This window comes from Chionomys nivalis, chromosome 22 (assembly GCF_950005125.1).
Source record: "Chionomys nivalis chromosome 22, mChiNiv1.1, whole genome shotgun sequence".
NCBI classification, from domain to species: domain Eukaryota; kingdom Metazoa; phylum Chordata; class Mammalia; order Rodentia; family Cricetidae; genus Chionomys; species Chionomys nivalis.
Window position 1 is genome coordinate 15,848,070 of NC_080107.1, and position 19,938 is coordinate 15,868,007.

General features: G+C 38.9%; 1 protein-coding gene across 4 annotated transcripts in view; it reads left to right on the forward strand.

Annotated features, from left to right (window-relative positions):
• Nucleotides 1–13,149, forward strand: part of Scn1a (sodium voltage-gated channel alpha subunit 1) — a 116,603-nt gene extending 103,454 nt beyond the window's left edge. For all 4 annotated transcript variants that reach the window (XM_057755181.1, XM_057755183.1, XM_057755182.1 and 1 more), the window contains exons 23-27: nt 809–862; nt 2,356–2,493; nt 5,305–5,409; nt 7,082–7,352; nt 9,892–13,149. In XM_057755181.1, the coding sequence (XP_057611164.1) occupies nt 809–862; nt 2,356–2,493; nt 5,305–5,409; nt 7,082–7,352; nt 9,892–11,069 (1,746 nt within the window). In that variant the 3' untranslated portion in view covers nt 11,070–13,149. The remainder of the gene's footprint in view (nt 1–808; nt 863–2,355; nt 2,494–5,304; nt 5,410–7,081; nt 7,353–9,891) is intronic.
• The last annotated feature ends 6,789 nt before the right edge of the window (nt 13,150–19,938 follow it).

Consider the following 19,938-nt stretch of genomic DNA (forward strand, 5'->3'; position numbering starts at 1 on the left):
ATGAAGTGTGTGATAGACAAGTTCTATAATTGACCTCAGCCACTGGCATATTCTACATCTCTCTTCCTAATCTGAAAGAAAGTATTTCTGTGTTCTGGCTAACATGCATTCCTCTCACATCATCCACCACTCCACAAAGGTCAAGGACTTAAAAACAAGGATGCCTCAAAAAAAAATCATGCTAGGCTTCCTCATTGACTAAGGAATAGGTATGCATTTCAGAGCCTCTGGGCTCAAAATCGATGTTCTAAGACGCATAGCAAATGACTGTAAGACATTAGAGAAGGGATCCCTCTTCAATATGCAAATGACAAAATGCCCTACTCTCTCCTATGACTCTTATTGATATTAACTCATTCCCTTCAAAGATTACACAACAGAGAGTGAATGTAGGGCTGTTTTTGAAATTTTCTTTAAAAGCTGGTTGCAGATTTTTATATAAAACCAGATAATTTGTAGCGCGTTACAGTAAAGAACAACCTTAAGTGTTGTCAGTTTGGTCACCTGGAAGACAGATTTCTTCAGAAGATCCTCAGACCTAATTTGTAATTGCTGCATATATTGCCAGTTCTGCTTACATTTCTAGGGCTTTCTACCAAATTATGACAGCATGTTAAGCTTGAGACTTACTTTAGAGCTGGTTATAAAATAGGAAGATGTGTGGTCACCTGGTTCACTTGAAATCCCTGCAAAATTTGTTTCGAAATTTTGTTTTAAAATACTTCTTTAAAATGTACAGTAAGAATATTTAATAAGTATGAGTTCTGAATTTTAACCCAAAGTAAGTTATGGCTGTCCTTTCCCACAGGCCACATTTAAGGGCTGGATGGATATCATGTATGCAGCAGTTGACTCCCGAAATGTAAGTATCCCTTAAAGCTTACTTCTTCTGGAAATACTGATCAGGTGCCTAGATCACCTCAATAGTTAGTCAGGTGAACGGAGTCTATATTAGCTAAAAATATTCAGGAAAAACGTTTGCACTCAAGAACAGCAAATGCTGTATTGAGTTTAACCAAAAAACTGAAGGGAAAGAAGAGGAAAACAAACTTGACTCATTCTTTTAATAGCCATGAGAATGTTCTCTAATATCTATATTTGATGGAAAGGAGCAAGCAGAAAAAGTATATGGTTGTCATCAACAGCTGAAATGTATAGGCAGCCTCCAGGGAAGCCTGGAAACCTGAAGATACTGGTGGAGATCTCTTAGCCACATCAGTCTTTTCAAGTCCACTCTACATTAACAACATCCATGAATTGACTGGAGCCTGTAAAAATGCTTTTAGCAATTCTACTTTATTTGGTTACACACTTTTTCTTCCAGATGTACATTCAAACCTCAGGCTTCCTCAAAGACTGATCTCTAAACTGTAAAGTTTAGAGTTTTCTTCCTCCCTGTTGTTTTTTTCTCTTGTTCTTGTTTCGTTTTTCCTTGGTAGCCCAGACACCTAGCTCATTATGTAGACAAATATAATCTTGAAACCCTCCTGATCTCTCTGGGTACTTTTTGATCACGTCTGGAGTTACGTCACTTCACTTCATTACAACGACTTCCCCTTACTTGTTCGATCGATTTTAATTCTCTTGTCTTTAAAAAGAGACAAGGCGTTAGGAATCTATGTATACTAAATCTTGACTCTTGTTGTGCAACGAGTAATGGATCTGTCTATGTCTATTTTTATAACAATAAACTTGAGAGTTGCCTATCAAAGGAGGATTTTAGAAAATAGAACGTTCACCCTGTCTATTCAATCTAAAACTTTTTGTGACTATGGTAATGGTAGTGAAAGATGCCAGCCTCCAACTGAATAATCCTGCTCTTTTACTGGCTATGTAGATCCATACACAATGAATCAGCACTCTAAATATATTCTCTATATATTCATAAGAGTTACTTTTTTCACTAACAATTTTCTTTGGTTGTTTTTAAGACAGGGTGTTACATTGCAGCCCAGGCTTCTCAATTACTCATGACAAGTCTCCAGCCTCATCCTCCCAAGTGTTTGGGTTGCACAGACATGAGGCATTACACACAGCTCACTAATATTTTCAAATTACTGAAAGTTAGCTAACTTAAAACTTACCAAATTTAAGGCAATACTCTCCAAATAACAAAATATCCGTCATATATAAAGTTACATAAATAGTTTTAGAATGCCATATTACATTACTTTTTATACCAAAACTTTTTAGTGCCCAGTTTCAAGAGTTTTTCTTTCCTTTAGAGGCAGTTCATATGGGAAGAAAATCTACTGATTGATTACTAGGAATGTAATCTACTATGTGGAAAAGCACCAGTGTGGTCCCCACTTCAAAGCTGTTCTAGCAGTTAACAAAAATGCTCTCCTCTGGCAGGTGGAGCTGCAGCCTAAGTATGAGGAAAGTCTGTACATGTATCTCTACTTCGTCATCTTCATCATCTTCGGGTCCTTCTTCACCCTGAACCTGTTTATTGGTGTCATCATAGACAATTTCAACCAGCAGAAGAAGAAGATGAGTATTTTTTAAATATTTCTAACATACTCACATAGAGGAAATAACAAAGAATTTGAATTTGAATCAAGATGAGATCTTGAATTCAGAAAACAAATTACCTTATGACTTTTTCCATATGGTTTATCCGTAACAACTCACTCCCCTTTACGATGTATTTGAAGCTAAAGGGTCAGTAGAGACTGGAAAAGCATGTGGAAGGGTAGATAAAAGAGGGTTAGGTTTGATCAGTGAATATACTGTGTGCAATATACATGTAAATATCCATCAAAACTTAAAATATTTAGAATTTTCACAAGAAATGAAGTTCAGTATACATACATAAACATATATATATATTATATACTCTTTTCTATTACTTTTATAGTTTGTACTTCTTTTTTCTGGTTATTTAACTAAAAGCAATCATTTCTAATTTTAAATTAGAGAATAGTTTTCTATTATTATTTATAAGGCTTATTTGACTCTTATAATTGCATATGCACATTAAAGATGTCATGCAAATAAATATTGTCAGTCAAGAGTTCGTATTTCATATTTCTCTGCTCAAACTGTTTCCATGAACATTCTCCTTATTGAACTGCTTCTCATTTGTTTTTTGTTTTGTTTTGTTTTGTTTTTTCTTCTGAGAGTCTCACTCTACAACCCAAGCTGGCCTGACCTCACTATATAGCACTCATTAGCCTAAAACCAGTGACAGTCCTCCTGAACCTGCAGGTCATCAGTTCAGCTAGGTGGCCCAAGAGGGAGCCCAATGGGTTCGCCAATCTCTGCATTCCCAGCGCCGTGATTATGAGCACATGTTTCCATGCCCACTTTAACACAGGTGTTGACATCTGAGCCTAGTTACTCATGCCTCCGTGTAAAGCATTTACTGCTTAGGCCAGCTCTGAAATGCTTTTTTTTTTTAAAATTACAGTTCTTTATTCATGAGAGTAGGGTGTGCAGTGTGTGGTAGTCAGGGGACAACTTGCAGAAGCTGATCCCCTCCTCCTGGGACCCAAGGTTTAAAGACAGGTGATTAGTCTTGGCAGCAAATGCCTGGATGCACTGAACCTCGTCCCAGCCCTGAAATACTTTTTCCTTTAATCTTTAACACAATCTTATTTTACCTACTAATCCCAGTTCCCTCTCCCTCCTCCACCCTGCCTTCCAGCATTCCCCTCTCCCCACCTGCATCCAATCCTTAGAGAGGCTTCCCATGGTGAGTCAAGAAAGTCTTCACATCACTTGAGGCAGGGCCAAGACCCTTCCCCCTATTTCTAGGCTGAGTAAGGTATCCCTCCATAGAGAATGGGCTCCACAAAAACAGTTCATACTCTAGGGGTAAATTTTGTTTTCACTGCTAGTAACACCACAAACTGCCCAAGCTGCCCACATTCAGAAGGTCTATTTTAGTCCGATACAGGTTCCTCAGTTGTCAGCGCAGCTGTTTGTGTGGGTTTCCTCACCATGGTCTTGACCCCTTTGCTCATATTATCATTCCTTCCTCTCTATGGCTGGACTCAAGGAGCTTGGTCCAGTGCTTAGTTGTGTATTTCTGTATCTGCTTCCACCAGTTACTGGATGAAGGTTCTATGATGACAATTAAGCTAATCATCAGTCTGATTACAGGGGAAGGGCAGTTAAGGCACACTTCCCACTATTGCTTTTGGTGGTACACACCAGTAGGATTTGCTGAAGGAGGCGGAGGCAGAATGATCACAAGTTCAAGGCCAGCCTGGGATGAAATACTTTCTAATATATAATTTTAAAAGTTCTTTTTCACAAAGTTTTCTCAGTATTCATATGCATTTTACATAACTTGGTTAATTTTGTTGTTTCCCGTCTTTAATGACTTGCCAATTTTTTCCCATAAAATATTTGAGTGTTTAAATCTTTTCTTACAATACATTTGCAGAGTGAAATATTTTGCCTCCTTAGAGTCATGCATCCAGTCAACTGTATACACTATATGACCATGACCTTGTTCCAGATTCCTCACTGACATCAAATGTTCTCTTAATTTTTAATAGTTGGTATTTATAATATGGAAGCCAAATTAACTTTAACTTTTGTATGTTTTATGGCTAATAGATTTGAGTGCATTTAAGTGCTTCACAGCCAAATCAGTCTTTATGTCCCACTACTTCATAGTATTTATTGAGTCTATTTAGTCATCGATACCGAGGATTTTTACACTACAAAGCATTGCTGTTGTCAATGTTGATAGTATCCTGTTTCTAGCAGCTTCCTCTGCTCCATTTGCACTTCTCAGCTGCTGTCCAGTCCTCTGGGCCTCTGTCCTGTCCCATACCTGTCATTCTGAGGAGCACTCATCTCTGAGCTCTTTCAGGCTTCTTTCAGCCCCTTTCCTAGAATTCTTGACAGAATTAAGGAGATTGTAAGTTAAGAAGATGTGTACACACACGCATGTGTGTATATGTGTGTGTGCATGCGTGTGTGTGTGTGTGTTCAATTCTTGAATAGGAAAATCATTGTATCATTGTATTACATCCGAAAGGGGATGCGTTTAAATTAAGGAACTAAATATGTAGTGTCCTAGTGAGCCAAGATTTACTGTTCATGTATATGGTGTTGAGTAACTACTTAAAAGTTTCTGTGCTTTTTCTCTCAATACAATAATAATGGTCATTTTGAATTATCTTAAGAAACAAATGTGATTTCAATCACCATAACATACTTTTAATTTTTCAGCTTCAAAAATCACAGGAATAGTCATGTTAATTTCTTTAAATTTCTTGTTTTAATATTAAAAAATATATAGGAATAGACATGGTTTTAACCAGTTTTGATTTTTCTTTTCTATACTTTGGAGGTCAAGACATCTTTATGACTGAAGAACAGAAGAAATATTATAATGCGATGAAAAAATTAGGATCAAAAAAGCCACAAAAGCCCATCCCTCGACCAGGAGTAAGAAAGAGTGAATGAAAATCCTATAAGACAGCACTGAATGTGTTATGTTACACAGAGGGAGTCAACTACTATTTCCAGTGGGGGAAAAAATTGTACTTCTTGGGCATCATTAATTTATGTCTTTCTGAAGTTGGTTGGGTTTTTGTTTGTTCGTTTGGTTTGTTGGTTGGTTTTTCAAGACAGGGTTTCTCTGTAGCCTTTGGAGCCTGTCCTGGAACTAGCTCTTATAGACCAGGCTAGCCTCAAACTCACAGAGACCTTTCTACCTCTGCCTCCCGAGTGCTGGAATTAAAGGCATGAGCCACCGGTGCCTGGCTCTGATAGATTTTTTTGCACCAAAAAGAATAAGAATATCCAGGAAATGCAAACTCATCTTCAAATGACTTAAAACTATACAACTAGAATCCCAACTATATAGCCAAATGACCCAGGGAGTGTGATCTGCACACTTGTGTCTTTACCATAGCTGTTGTGCAACGGTGAGGAACACACAAACATTGGGAGGGACTAGCATCCATCGGGCTTTCTTAGATTAAGAGGTAGACAAAGTGTTCACTGGCATATCATCTCCAATGTAGTTGTTGCTTAGTTAGTAGGAGTATTGAAGCATTTTGGAGGAGGTAAGAATTCCAGTATCTAATATATTTATATATGGCTAAAATGTTGCCAATTACTGATGTCAGAATGATCGCAATTTGTAATAATAAATAACCATTCTCATATTTCCAAGATGACTTCAACAAACTATAACAGAGTGTTTACCCTATCATAGTGATTTTCATGGCAGTAATCTTTAAACTGAAAATATTTCCAAGGATGAATCAGAGAACAAAAGATTAGGAAACATTCATTCCTATTTTGTTAGCCGAGCATTGCTTTCTTAATGAGAAATTTTTTTCATTGAGACTTAGCACTGCACAGAGAAATGACTCAAGTATGTGCCTAAAAATTTATGGTAATAAAATATCCTTAGGCTTCTTCAATTTCCCAAAGGAAGAAACAGGCAATGGTCTGCAGGTTTGAAAGCAGCCGACTGAGGGTCGGGACCACATATCAGTAGCCAAGTTCACATGTTCACCTGGCAGTAGCACAACATGGAATGCCTTTCTAGTCTGATGATCTCCATGGAGACCCATCCTTGCGTGTCTGACAATATCAGCAAGAGCCGCTTGCAGGGAACAGATTAATGTCACCAAGGTGGGATATAAATGTATGCTATTTCAGATATGTCCTTGACATATGGTCCCGTTGACAATCCTCTAAGAAGAAAGCAAATCTAATATTAATATTTACTAGATGCTTTTAAATGGTCACATGGTCCAACTGATCATTGGAAAGTGCTGCAGCCAGAGCAGCTGGTGTTTGGTAACAGATGGGCTTCCTACATTCCTGTGACCTTGATGTGTGAGAATTCAGGGTGTTTCTTTATAGAGAATACAGAGAGAAGCCCTTCAGCAAGGGATGTGATATTCTCAAGAATATACATGGTTAAAACAAGTTAAGTAACTAGATGTAAAAGTGTACAACAAGATTTCTCACAAAGACTGGTGCCAATAGGTGGGTACCATGTATAATACTAGAAAGGAGGTCAATAAAGGACGTAGTTAACATACATACCTGTCTACTAGGAAGCTCTCCCATGACTCAAAGTATTTGTGTTTTTCCGCAGAACAAATTTCAAGGAATGGTGTTTGACTTTGTTACCAGACAAGTGTTTGACATCAGCATCATGATCCTCATCTGTCTGAACATGGTTACCATGATGGTGGAAACGGATGACCAGAGTGATTACGTGACTAGCGTTTTGGCACGCATCAACCTGGTGTTCATCGTGCTGTTCACGGGCGAGTGCGTGCTGAAGCTCATCTCCCTCCGCCATTATTATTTCACCATTGGGTGGAATATTTTCGATTTTGTGGTGGTCATTCTCTCCATCGTAGGTAAGATGTGCAAAGACTGTCAAACTGATACAGGTGTATGTTGAAACAGCAAATTTGGAATGGAGGTTATCTCGCTATTCAAAGTGAATCTGCTGATAGGTTTTATCAAGCTGTATTTATTTTTCTTCCAAAGATAGGCTCCTAGGATATACCATTATTGTATTCCATTGTATCTATTTGATACATTATTTATTTGTATTTATTTGTTAATTAGTAAAATCTCCATTATTGGGGGAGATTTTATTATATAGATCTGTACTATGAACGAAAACAAAAAGGACATTTTAAGTGACTGAGATTGAATACTCTATACACTATTGAGAGCACAGCTCTCAACCTGTGGGATGTGACCCCTTTGAGGTCAAATGACCCTTTACAGAGGTCATCTAAGGCCATTGGAGAATACAGATATTTATGTTATGATTCATAACAGAAGCTAAACTACAGTTAGGAAATAGCAACAAAAATAATTTGGTTAATATAAATAGTTAATATAAATAAATGGTTGGGCTCACCACAACATGAGGAACTGTACTAAAGGGTCACAGCATTAGGAAGGTTGAGAACCACTCATGTAGATAATTCTGATGAGAGGGGCACTACAAATCTGGTCTGGTGGTAGGGAATGACAATGCATTAGACATGTAGCTATGGGGTCAATGGCATAGAGTGGAACATGGTTGCAATGGGAAAAGGAAATAAAAGAGGGATTAAAAAGCAAGTGTTAATAAAGACAAACAGTAATTCACTATGACTGATAATGAAAATTATCAATATTTCTAGAAGGAAACTGGCAGCATAGGATATCTCCTACTTGCTCATATCTTTCAAATTGTGTAATGTATAAGGGTCTCTTGAAGGTAGCTCATTCCACTGCATGTACAAATAATGCTTTATAGAAGTGAAGAAGTCCTTACATAGGCCCCAAATAATCCTTCTTAATTAAGACAAGGTCACTGCAACATTTTAACCATAAGATTCTCTGTTGGAAGGGATTTTTGTGTTAGTACCCATTCTGATGGGCTATATATCTTAAATCTCACTTATATGTAGTCTTTAGTTCCAACACATATCAGTGGATATAATCATGTAACTACAATATTCAGAAAGAGAAACACAGAGATAGAAACAGAGACAAAAACAGAGAAAGCTGACTTAAGAGAATGAGGCCTTTGTACTTAAAGGCCTTTGGGGTTTATTGTTTGGTTTGTTGTTTTTTCTTTTTATTTGGTATATGTGCACTCGTGTGTGTGTGTGTGTGTGTGTGTGTTACTCTTTAGTGGAGTCTTTATTTAAAAAGAATGGGAAGGAGTTGAGAAACATCCCAGCATGTAAATAACTTGAGTGTAGGCTTAAGAATGGAGTTAAGATTCCTAGCAGCCATGTATGTTCTGTTCAAGTGTGGCAGCTTACCTACAACTTCAACACTTAGAGGACTCTTGGATGCCCCCAAATAACAGAGCAAGCTATTCTATCCATACCAGAGAGCTTTGTATTCACCTGAGAGACCCTGTCTCAATAAAATAGAAAGCAATCAAGGAGACTCCAAATGTCAAGACACATACACACACTCGAGAACATGCATACACATAAGCATACCACATAAACAGACATATGCCAAAAACAGAATCACAGGGAGAAAGAAGTTCTAAAACTTAAAAACTTGAGATGCTACAAAAGACCAAAGGAGCATTAACCTTGGAGCGTGTTGTAAGTGTACAAGCACGTGCACAAACAATTCTGTAAGAGTATTGTGCAAGAAACTCAAGGAAGCATCAAGTTTATAGGAAGAGGAAAACAACATTAAACACTCCAATATTTTGGATTGATGAGGTGAGAAAAGGAAAGTTATGTTCAAAAAAATTAGAGAAAATCATCATATCCATATGAATTTGTACTTCCATCTTTAGCTGTTGATACTGAAGCAAACTTCAGCATTTATTTCTGATGAGATTTCAGGTTAACTATGGCATATCAACACCTCTGAAAACAAAATACTATGGTTCTTATCTTTTAATTTTTGCTGAGTTAAAATTAATGTTGATTTATGTTATACATTGTATAATTCTATATACATTCAGTCTTCCATATCTATGAATCTGATATCCACAAATTCAAACAGAGATCAAAAGTATGTTTAAGAACCCTGCACCTCTACTGACCATACATATACATTTCATTGCTGTTATTTCCTTTAAAGTGACTGCAGCTACTCATTTTCTGATGTTTATGTTGTTAAATATGATAAACAGTTTAAGGGTAACATAAAACCTTCAGAAGAGTGTATATAGGTTATGTGCAAATGTGATGCCCTATGAAATAAAAGAATATAAAAGAATTTTGATATTCTAGAGAGGGACAGTGCTTCCTGGCACAAGTCTGTTGAAAATACTGGAAGATAATTGTATTATCTATGTACCATGCCTAAGATTGCACAGTTGAATCTCAATGTCCTGAATTTGACTTTGGAACTTTAATAAATCAAATATTTTAATGGATGACTTCTTCACTGATTGAAATTCTAACTATTTTTCTACAGGAATGTTTCTGGCCGAGCTGATAGAGAAGTATTTTGTGTCCCCTACCCTGTTCCGAGTCATCCGCCTGGCCAGGATTGGCCGAATCCTACGCCTGATCAAAGGCGCCAAGGGCATCCGCACGCTGCTCTTCGCTCTGATGATGTCCCTTCCCGCGCTGTTCAACATCGGCCTCCTGCTTTTCCTGGTCATGTTCATCTACGCCATCTTTGGGATGTCCAACTTTGCTTATGTTAAGAGGGAAGTTGGGATTGACGACATGTTCAATTTTGAGACCTTTGGCAACAGCATGATCTGCTTATTCCAAATCACCACCTCGGCGGGCTGGGACGGACTGCTGGCCCCCATCCTCAACAGCAAACCCCCTGACTGTGACCCTAATAAAGTTAACCCTGGAAGCTCGGTGAAGGGGGACTGTGGGAACCCGTCTGTGGGGATCTTCTTTTTTGTCAGCTACATCATCATATCCTTCCTGGTTGTGGTGAACATGTACATCGCTGTCATCCTGGAGAACTTCAGCGTCGCCACAGAAGAAAGCGCAGAGCCCCTGAGTGAGGACGACTTTGAGATGTTCTATGAGGTCTGGGAGAAGTTCGACCCCGACGCCACTCAGTTCATGGAATTTGAGAAATTATCTCAGTTTGCAGCTGCGCTTGAACCGCCTCTCAATTTGCCACAACCAAACAAACTCCAGCTCATCGCCATGGATCTGCCCATGGTGAGCGGAGACCGCATCCACTGCCTGGACATCTTATTTGCTTTTACAAAGCGTGTCTTGGGGGAGAGTGGAGAGATGGATGCCCTTCGAGTCCAGATGGAAGAGCGGTTCATGGCTTCCAACCCCTCCAAGGTCTCCTATCAGCCAATCACTACTACTTTGAAACGCAAACAAGAAGAGGTGTCCGCAGTTATCATTCAGCGTGCTTATAGGCGCCACCTTTTGAAGCGAACGGTCAAACAAGCTTCCTTCACGTACAATAAAAACAAGCTCAAAGGTGGGGCTAACCTTCTTGTAAAAGAAGACATGATCATTGATAGGATAAACGAAAACTCTATTACAGAGAAAACTGACCTCACAATGTCCACTGCAGCTTGTCCCCCCTCCTACGATCGGGTGACAAAGCCAATCGTGGAAAAACATGAGCAGGAAGGAAAAGATGAAAAAGCCAAAGGGAAATAAACAAACAAAAAACAAACAAACAAAAATAATAAATTGGGTGATAAATTGTTTACAGCCTGTGAAGGTGAAGTCAAAAGGACTCCTTTAGGAGGTCAATGCCAAACCGACTGTTTTTACACACATTTACTTAAGGTCAGTGCCTAATAAGACAGTGACCCCCTTGTCGGCAAACTCTGTGACTCTGGGTAAAGGGGAGACATCCTTGGCAGGCGGTTACTGTTCTCACTACCAGCTGACACTGCTGAAGACAGAGACAATGGCTATGCAGACTGTAGGGACCAGTCTAAAAGGGGCGGAGAGCTATCATTTGGGGGTTAATGGGAAACACTCTAGTGTAGAAACTGTATCCACCATTTGCATTTCAACTGCCAGATTTGTCACGTTTTTTACAAGCTCAGTTAGCAGATTCATCTTTTTTTTAATCCATGTGTCCTTTGTTACATGTGACTAATTTTGTAAACACGGTTTCTGTTGGGAAATAGACTAAAGGTGTGTCACCTGGAGGTATGGCCCTGCTGTCTGCACAAGGTGTGGTTTTGCACGGGGCCATGCTGCACCTTAGGATTGTGCCCGAGGAAAGGTCAAAGGAAAGCAGAGCCAGTTCTTCAACAGTTCCATATCATCTGTGTTCCTGAGGGGGTGTGCGGGGTGCACACTGTGGTGATCATCAGATTATCGGCTCTGTTCATCCAGTTTTGTCAAGTCTAGCCCTTAGTCCAAGGAGACTTTTCAGGATAGGTCATTAAGTATTAGTGGGTGCACATTTCATTCAAACGTCTAGAACCACGCCATGTTTCTGTCCGTTGTCTCTTAAAAGTCTCTCACTACTGAATATGACGCCCTACCCCCAACCCTAGCAGAGTGAATTGACCAAGCGAACCCTTTATAAATTTCCGCTTAATCCTGCACTTTGTTTAGCCATCTTCAGCTCTCAGCAAGGTTGACACTGTATGTGTTAATGAAATGCTATTTATCATGTAAATAGTCATTTTACTCTGTGGTGCACGTTTGAGCAAACAAATAGTGACCTAAGCACAGTATTTATTGCATCAAATATGTACCACACGAAATGTAGCGTGCAAGCTTTCCACAGGTAATATACCGTATTCTGTACCATTATAGATAGTGTGGATGCTGCCAGTGCATGCTGATATTACCATGTTGCGATATCTAGTTTCTCCCACCACTCAGAATCTCCTTCATGAGAAACCATAGATCAGTGGCTAAGTCAAGGAAACCGTTCAGCAGATTTCATTGCTTTAAGTCATTAAGCAATAGTTTGCAGCACTTTAATGACGTTTGGGTTCTTTTTAAATTTTGAGTGGATAACATTCAGTGTATAGACAGACTGTACATACATGTTTGAAAAAAAAACGACAACACTGCTTAAACTGTTAAAACATGTTTAGAATTTTATAAGCGAATATAAATACTGTACAAAGTCACTTTATTTTATTTTCCAGCATTATGTACATATGAAGAGGAAATTATCTTCGGGTTGATTTCACAATCACTTTTCTTACTTTCTATCCATAGCAGTTTTTCATGAAAGATCTTTGCTAACTAAGGAATGAAAACATGCCGGGGTAGTGGTAGATCTCTGCCTTTTTATTACATTTATTTCATTTCACAATTTTAAGGGGCGAAATACATTCACCACTCCACATCCAAATTAGGATTTGCAATTGGAAAAGGGTATAACATTTGATTTATAGTTCTTGTCATGTCTATGCTAACTGCTGATTGTAGCGCTTACCTACCTCTGTCCTTAACCCCCTAATTGCTGTCTAATTATTTTTCTTTGCTTTGGAAACACAGTTCTCTAGATTGTTCTAAATATCAATGTGGGCTTCCTAATTTCTTTTCCTCAAAAACAGAGAGTATTACACTTACATAGTCAATCACATCGACATATTTTGTGTTTCTTACAGAAGCAGACCATAGGCACCTCTTTTCTTAAAAATATTTAGACAAACCATATTCATGAACTGCATGTGGGAAAATGCTACTATTACCCAAAATGATGCTAATCACAATGAAAAAAATGTGCAGAACTAATAAAAATTAATTTTTTATTTTATTGTTTGCCCGGTTACTTTTTGTTAGCAGAATTGTATAACAACATAAAGATGCTTTGATGTATGGTGAAGAGAGCTGCACACATGCACACGCTCACACACACACACATACTTGCTGTATGGAAGAGAAAACTTGGAGTAAAAATGGGACTTTTTAGAATGTGCCCCTCCCCCAAGCAGCCAGCAGCTAGAAGCAACAAGATGTGATCTTGGTGGGAACAAAGAGCCAGTGCTAACACATGAACTGGTATTCATAGAGGGGAAAGTTATGCGAGCCAATGCATTGAGGATGGCCTCTTGAGATACAAAAGGAAGCCTTGAACGTGCTATTGAAAAACTCAAAGTTGCTAGAAGTAGGCTACTATGTTCCTCCAGAAGCTCCCTGCACCCTCTCTGTGTTTCCCCTGAGAAAGAAGACATCTGTATCACGTGTGTATGTTCCTCTGCCCCTTAGCTTCCAGTCTGCTGGCCAATGGGAAACCAGTGCGCTGGACATCAGTATAGAAAACGTGAGATAGAAACATTTATTTGCCTGTTCCTTCCTTGCAGGCCTTACCCACTGAAGGTCAGAGCAACTTCCTGTGGAGCCAAATAATCCTTCTCTTGCTTTCCTGGATCTGGAGGTGCTTCCTTATTCCTTTTGACTTTCCCCAGGTTCTGACACCCTTGTAAATAATTTCTTTACAAAAAGCCTCTCATTGCCTTATTTTAACATGCCATGTGTCTCCTGCCAGGCTGATACGAAATGACAAAATAGTTCCTCAAAGTCAACAGGAAGCAATGGCTTCCCTCACCTTGGCGTGGAGACTTTATGTAACTGATTGAGAGAAACACAACACGGTCATGAATTCACAGACATTGTCTTAGTTAGGGTTTTATTGTTGTGTAGAGACACCATGACCACAGCAACTCCTATCAAGAAAAACATTTAATTGGGGCTGGCTTACAGAGATGGTTCAGGGCTTAAGAATACCAGCTGCTCTTCCAGAGGATGTGGATTCAATTCCCAGCATCCACATGTAACTTCATAGCCATCTGTAACTCTAGTTCCATGGGATTTGATACCCTCTTCTGGTTTCCATGTGCATGAGGCATGAACGTGGTGCACTGGCATACATAGCAGAAAAATCACTCAAACACTTAGAATAAAAAAAAAATTTTAAAGTAATTGATGTAGAGATTTATGAGGTCTTGTCAATAGGACAGAAAAAGACCTAGAATATTCGTGTCATAGGCCAAATCTGAAGCAAGCTAAGTACCCAAATACAACTAAAAGAACACAACACCAGAAATAAATAGTACCAATTTATGCAATGGATTTACATATATAAATAAGTGGGGAAAAGGGAAAACATCTTCATTTTATTAAGACTTAGTGAACAAAAGCAGAGGAAGGAAGAAACTGCTGTGGGACAACCATTACAATTAATTTGCACAACAACTCTCAAGGAATTCTGGGACTTTTGCATAAAAGTTTGGAGAGGAACAGGAATCTTTTTTTTTTATTAAAACAATCATTTCTCATTTTACATAACTATCCCAGTTCCCATTCCCTCCTCTCTTCCCGCTTCCCCCACCTTCCCTCCACACCAGCCCCCAATCCACTCCTCAGAGTCAGCAGTATCTGTGGGCGTCCCCATTATGGTCTTGACCTTTTGCTCATATTATCAAAAAAAGCAGAAATCTTATATCGCTTCAAACTATCTCTTCTTTATTAATAAAAATTTTAAAGTATAAAATTAGCAGTGGATAAACTAAGCAGATACAACCATGGAAAGCATTATCAGAGAGGAGACCAAATGAGGCTATCTCTTTTTAAGCTACCCCAAGAAGGTCACGTTACTTCTAAGTCACCACTGGGATTTCATAACCATCGTATAAGCGTTTGCAAAATAAAATCAAAGACATTCTATTAAAGAAGTGGGTTTACACTTAAAATGTCAGTGTCACAGAAAAATCCAAGGAACTGCTTGAAGATGAAGGGTTATGCAAGCCAAACACCATGAGGTAATAGACTAAAAAATAGTAGAAATAAAAATTGTTATTGGTAATGCTGGTTAAATTTAAGTATGAACCACCAATTAGCTATTGAGACTGTAATGTCTTAGTTTTTAAGGCTAGTATCGCTATTACAAATTTAAAAAATAGAAACTTCATTATTCTTGCATCTTTCCCCTCCTCTTTCTCTCTCGTAATTCGCCTGTCTTTCCTCTCACTTTCATTGTGTCCCCCCCCCCCTTCCCTCTTGCCTCGTTGCCCTCCACCTTTTGCAGTGGAAATCCTTCTCCCCAGCCATGGAACATTAGCTTGGCCATGTCTCCTGTACATCTTCACTCTCTCCCTCGACTGATCCTTTCCCATCTGTCTTTGGACTTTCTAAGTATGAATTCTTGGTTTAGAAAAGAAATAACTCTAGTTGACCCTATTCATCTTTACAGTCCCTCCCATCTTTTAAATAGAAAACTGGGGTCCATACTCATCCCTTCTGCTGTTTAAAATTAAAAGAAAAAGATGAGAGATTTTTGTCTGGAAATCATCTTGTTGATATAATCACTTGAGAATTGTCAAAAGCTAGGCGTCCTATCAGGATGTCTGTATTATGATGCTGTTAGCATGAAGTAAAGAACTGGAAAGAACATACGGACACAGGAACAAAGAATGACTGGCATATGAGGGAGGCTGTGTGGTCATGGCTTCTCATGTGGGTGATGACATCCCTCCTATTTGGTGTTGACTTAGAAATGATTAGTGGTGAGCTGGAGAAATAGCTCAGTGGTCCAGCACTTGCCTAGAAAGATAGAATCGTCCTGACTGATCCAAATGTTAGCTGTAGAAGAGTCAGTGCTGTTTTGATTTCTCAGTTGCATTTGTGACGATATGCAGATGGAACCCATCTTAATAATACGGCGTAGGAAACTATAGCCTTAATGATAAATACCTCATGCAAATACTGCTATAGAAAAAAATCATTTTCCCACCACATGTTTGCGAATTCATTTCTCACCTTGAAGCTGCCAATGTGAGTATATGTGTGTTTTACCAGCAAACATTAAGACCCAAGTATTATCTTCCTTCTTTGAGTTATTGGCGATACATTTGAAGTCAGGCAATTTGACTGCCTAGCAGACAGTTTAATATATCCTGAAGTGAAAATGAATACTGCCAGGAGCTGAGAGACAGGCAGGGGTCCGATGACAGAAGGTCTTGACTGTATTGTATGGGCTCTGTATTTAAAATCACACATAATGCAAGCTAAAATGCTAACACAATGCTAAACTGCGTTCTTCTAAAGAAAGTTTTTTTTCTTTTTTCATGTTTCGTGTCTGATTCCTGTTCTGCCAGTTGAAAGGCAGGCAAATTTAATTATCTGTATTCAGTTTTAACGGGATATGGAACGTTTTGAGACCTTGATGATCATGACCATTCCCATCTTTCTTTAAAATGTGACCTTTATTATCTTTTAGGAAACCAGAGTACCTTAGGTTTCTTTCCACATCTCATTTGTTTTTGCCTTATATATTTTTCTCCTTAGAATTATATTGCAGTCAGTATTGGTCATTTTGCTGAGCTGGTGCAGTAATTCCAACTGTCTACTGGTGTTTTGTGCTAATACATTCAGCTGTCGAGTTCAATTTAGCATGTCTGACACCAAAATTTCTTCCCATTCTGTCCCTCTCAGTCACTAAAGAAATTATCCAGGAGCTGACAAAGTGGCTTGCTGCAAAACCTAATAGCCCAAATTCAATTTCCAGGTCCCACAGTGTCCGGCAGCCTCCTTTTGATTGCCATGGTTCATGTGTACACAAACACACATGCACATAGATACAATCACACACACTCACAGAAACAAACACATACAAATACACTGCCAACAACAACAACTAGCCAAATAAATTAAAAAAAAATGAAAACAGCAAGAAGTAAACCTGATTTCCTAACTTCTGTTATTGAGTTACTGGGCTAGTTCACAAAGAGAAAAAAGAAAAGGAAAAATTTATAAATTGTAGCATTGAAGGAATAGATGGGCAGCTCAAAGCGAGGCTACATGGCAACTTCTGATCTGGGTTCTACTGAATAAAAAAGGGAGGAAATGCTTAACAAAAAAAAAATAAAAAATTATGGTCAAAAGTATAAAGTAGACCACCTGAATTCAAGTTGCAGCTGGACAAAGCTGCTCACTCACTGGATGGCTTCTAAAGTTCCCTTAATGTCTCTCTGATTCAGTTTTACCATCGGCAGATATTAATAACTTATTCCCATGAAGACAAAACGACTCGGTGCAAGTGTTCCTTATAGATCACTGACTCCAGACATCCAATCATTATGGTAGCTATGTTCAATCAGACCCCAAACTGAGAAGCAGCCTGGTAGAGTGGCAGCATTTGCAGCAGGTCTGTGAATGCAAAGGAGGAGGTCAGGAACAAACAGGTTCTAACCTTAGGACAAAAAAAAATGAGAAACAGAAACATAACTTAGGAAGTTCCTTGGGGAGTAAATAAATATATTCAGGAAGGAATAAGACATAAGCGTGAGTACCTTCTCTTTTAGGATTCCATGGTTTCTTTTCCTGTGTGGAAAAGTTTGGGTTGACCTAAGAAAATGGATACTCAGATGTAATGAGTAGTGACTAAGAAATTATATACTGTGGCAAAACAGAAGTCAAGTTTGTGAGACGAATTATCTCCAAAGAAATGGCATTAAATACTGCTGTTTCTAGATAAATAGAAATAGGAAAAAAAGAGGTTGTGAGGAACCTGGTAACAAAAAAATTAACAAAAAGTAGGTACTTTGTATTTCATTTGCATTTCTCATTTATAGTTTCAATGACTAGTGTAGAAACATATAACAAAATATACCACAAAAAAAAATGTTGGTAGACTTGTTTATTTAAACACATGGAAGATTTTTCTTCAATTTCCTCAGCACACCTCCTAACAGATAAACCGGGCCTACTTTTCAAGGAAAAGTAATGTTATTTAAGACTGAAAAACAAGTTCCCAGTGCATTCTTTGAGAATTTATGAGCATGCCTTGAGAAGGGAGACAGTACAAATGACCATACCAACACATCATGCGCTGGGGCTAGCCTGAGCAAAACACGTCATGAGCTGGGGCTAGCCTGGGCAGATCAGGATGGATGTCTGGTTTCTTCATCTTCTCCATACCTCAACTCTCAGTCGGCCTTGAAGAGTGTGACTTGGAATTCATACATACACTCCTATTGGCCTCTGCCTCCTCTCTGACAGATGTTGCCCAGCAATCATCAGCTGTCTCGTGAATGAGAAAAATGGTGAATTGCTAGCATTGCTATAAACAATTCTTCGAAAAAGGATTTAGCTGAGGGTATGGGCTCACACCTGGAATCCCATCCCTCAGGGGGCAGAAGCAGGAACTTTAAAGTGAGTTTGAGGAAAGCTGGGCCTACATAGTGAGTTACAGCCTGGGCTGCAGAGTAAGATTTTCCTCAGCAGAGTGGGACTGGTCTGGATGTTTTTTCAAGCCATTAGTTCAAAAGTAATCTTTTAATTTTTTTTGAATTTAAGAAGTCTATAACACTCCATACTTTTTTATGTTAGAACTACATAAGAATAAATTTATTCTTATGAAGGGAACTGGGGCTGTTTTCTCTTCAGTATGACTTAGCCTCATTCTAATCTGCATTATTAATGTCCATCTTTCATCAGGGATGGGGAGCAATACCTTATTCAGCAGTATTCCTTGCAGTCATAGAAAAAAATTCTAAAAGCAAATAAAGAGTGCCTTTGATTCATTCTTTGCTGTAACTGTATTCAGTTACACTACCATAGGGAAAGTAGCTCCTGGGCTACACTGACCGATAACCTGAAACAGATGAAATCTTAGAACACAGTGCGTTACGGGTAAGGTAGCAATGGTAAATAGAGAAGGGATAACATGACTTGGAGAAAATGGTTAAAGTACTCAGGAATAAGTAATTCACTGAAAAGAAGAACGTGCATGACATCATTAACTGACAGACAGCAGAGACTTCTTATATGTCACATGCTATAACATGTAATAAAAATCTCACTGGGCATTAACTGTATAAAATTTAGTGTGAGTGTAGGCTCTATGCCTTATAACACTCTGCCACTCCCCTTTCTCCATATCAGAACCTAAATATTCCCATGGCCTTATCCTTGGACCATACTTTAAATATACACCTCAGCATCGTAGTGGGTACCGAGTCTCCAGGCCTACTATATAACATCAGCCACCTCTCAGTATCTTTATCTCTTCCTTTTATAAAAATATGCCAGGGAATTAGTTTAAAATAAAGTCCCAAACCTTATCTCAAATCAGAATCCCCAAGAAAAGGCCATACCCGTGTATTGCGCATGTGCACCGAGCCTTGCTGCCTGTTCCAGTGAAGTGGAGGAACATTATATAGGAAGCTCTTCTCAGAGTCTGTGACCAGACTAACTCCGGCTCTGGGGTATTTAGCCCCACAAGCGTCAAAGCTCTCAGCGACTCGTCGTGGTTGACTGCAGGACATAGTCAACACAACATACCCAAGAAGCTCTGGCACCAAGGAAGCATAGATTAACTCAGGACAGGCGGATACACGCTCTTAGACGTCCCAGTAAGAGCGGAGGAAACACAACGACATTGCTTCCTCTCAGTAAGTACAACTTGACCTTACCAAAAGGACCCATGTGGTAGCAGCAAGAACACGACAAACTTTTACAGGGCTTTGGGAAAATTGGGGAAAGATGTCTGTTTGGCTCTGGGAGAAATGGTTACGCACAGGAACAAAGGGATCTATCTACACCA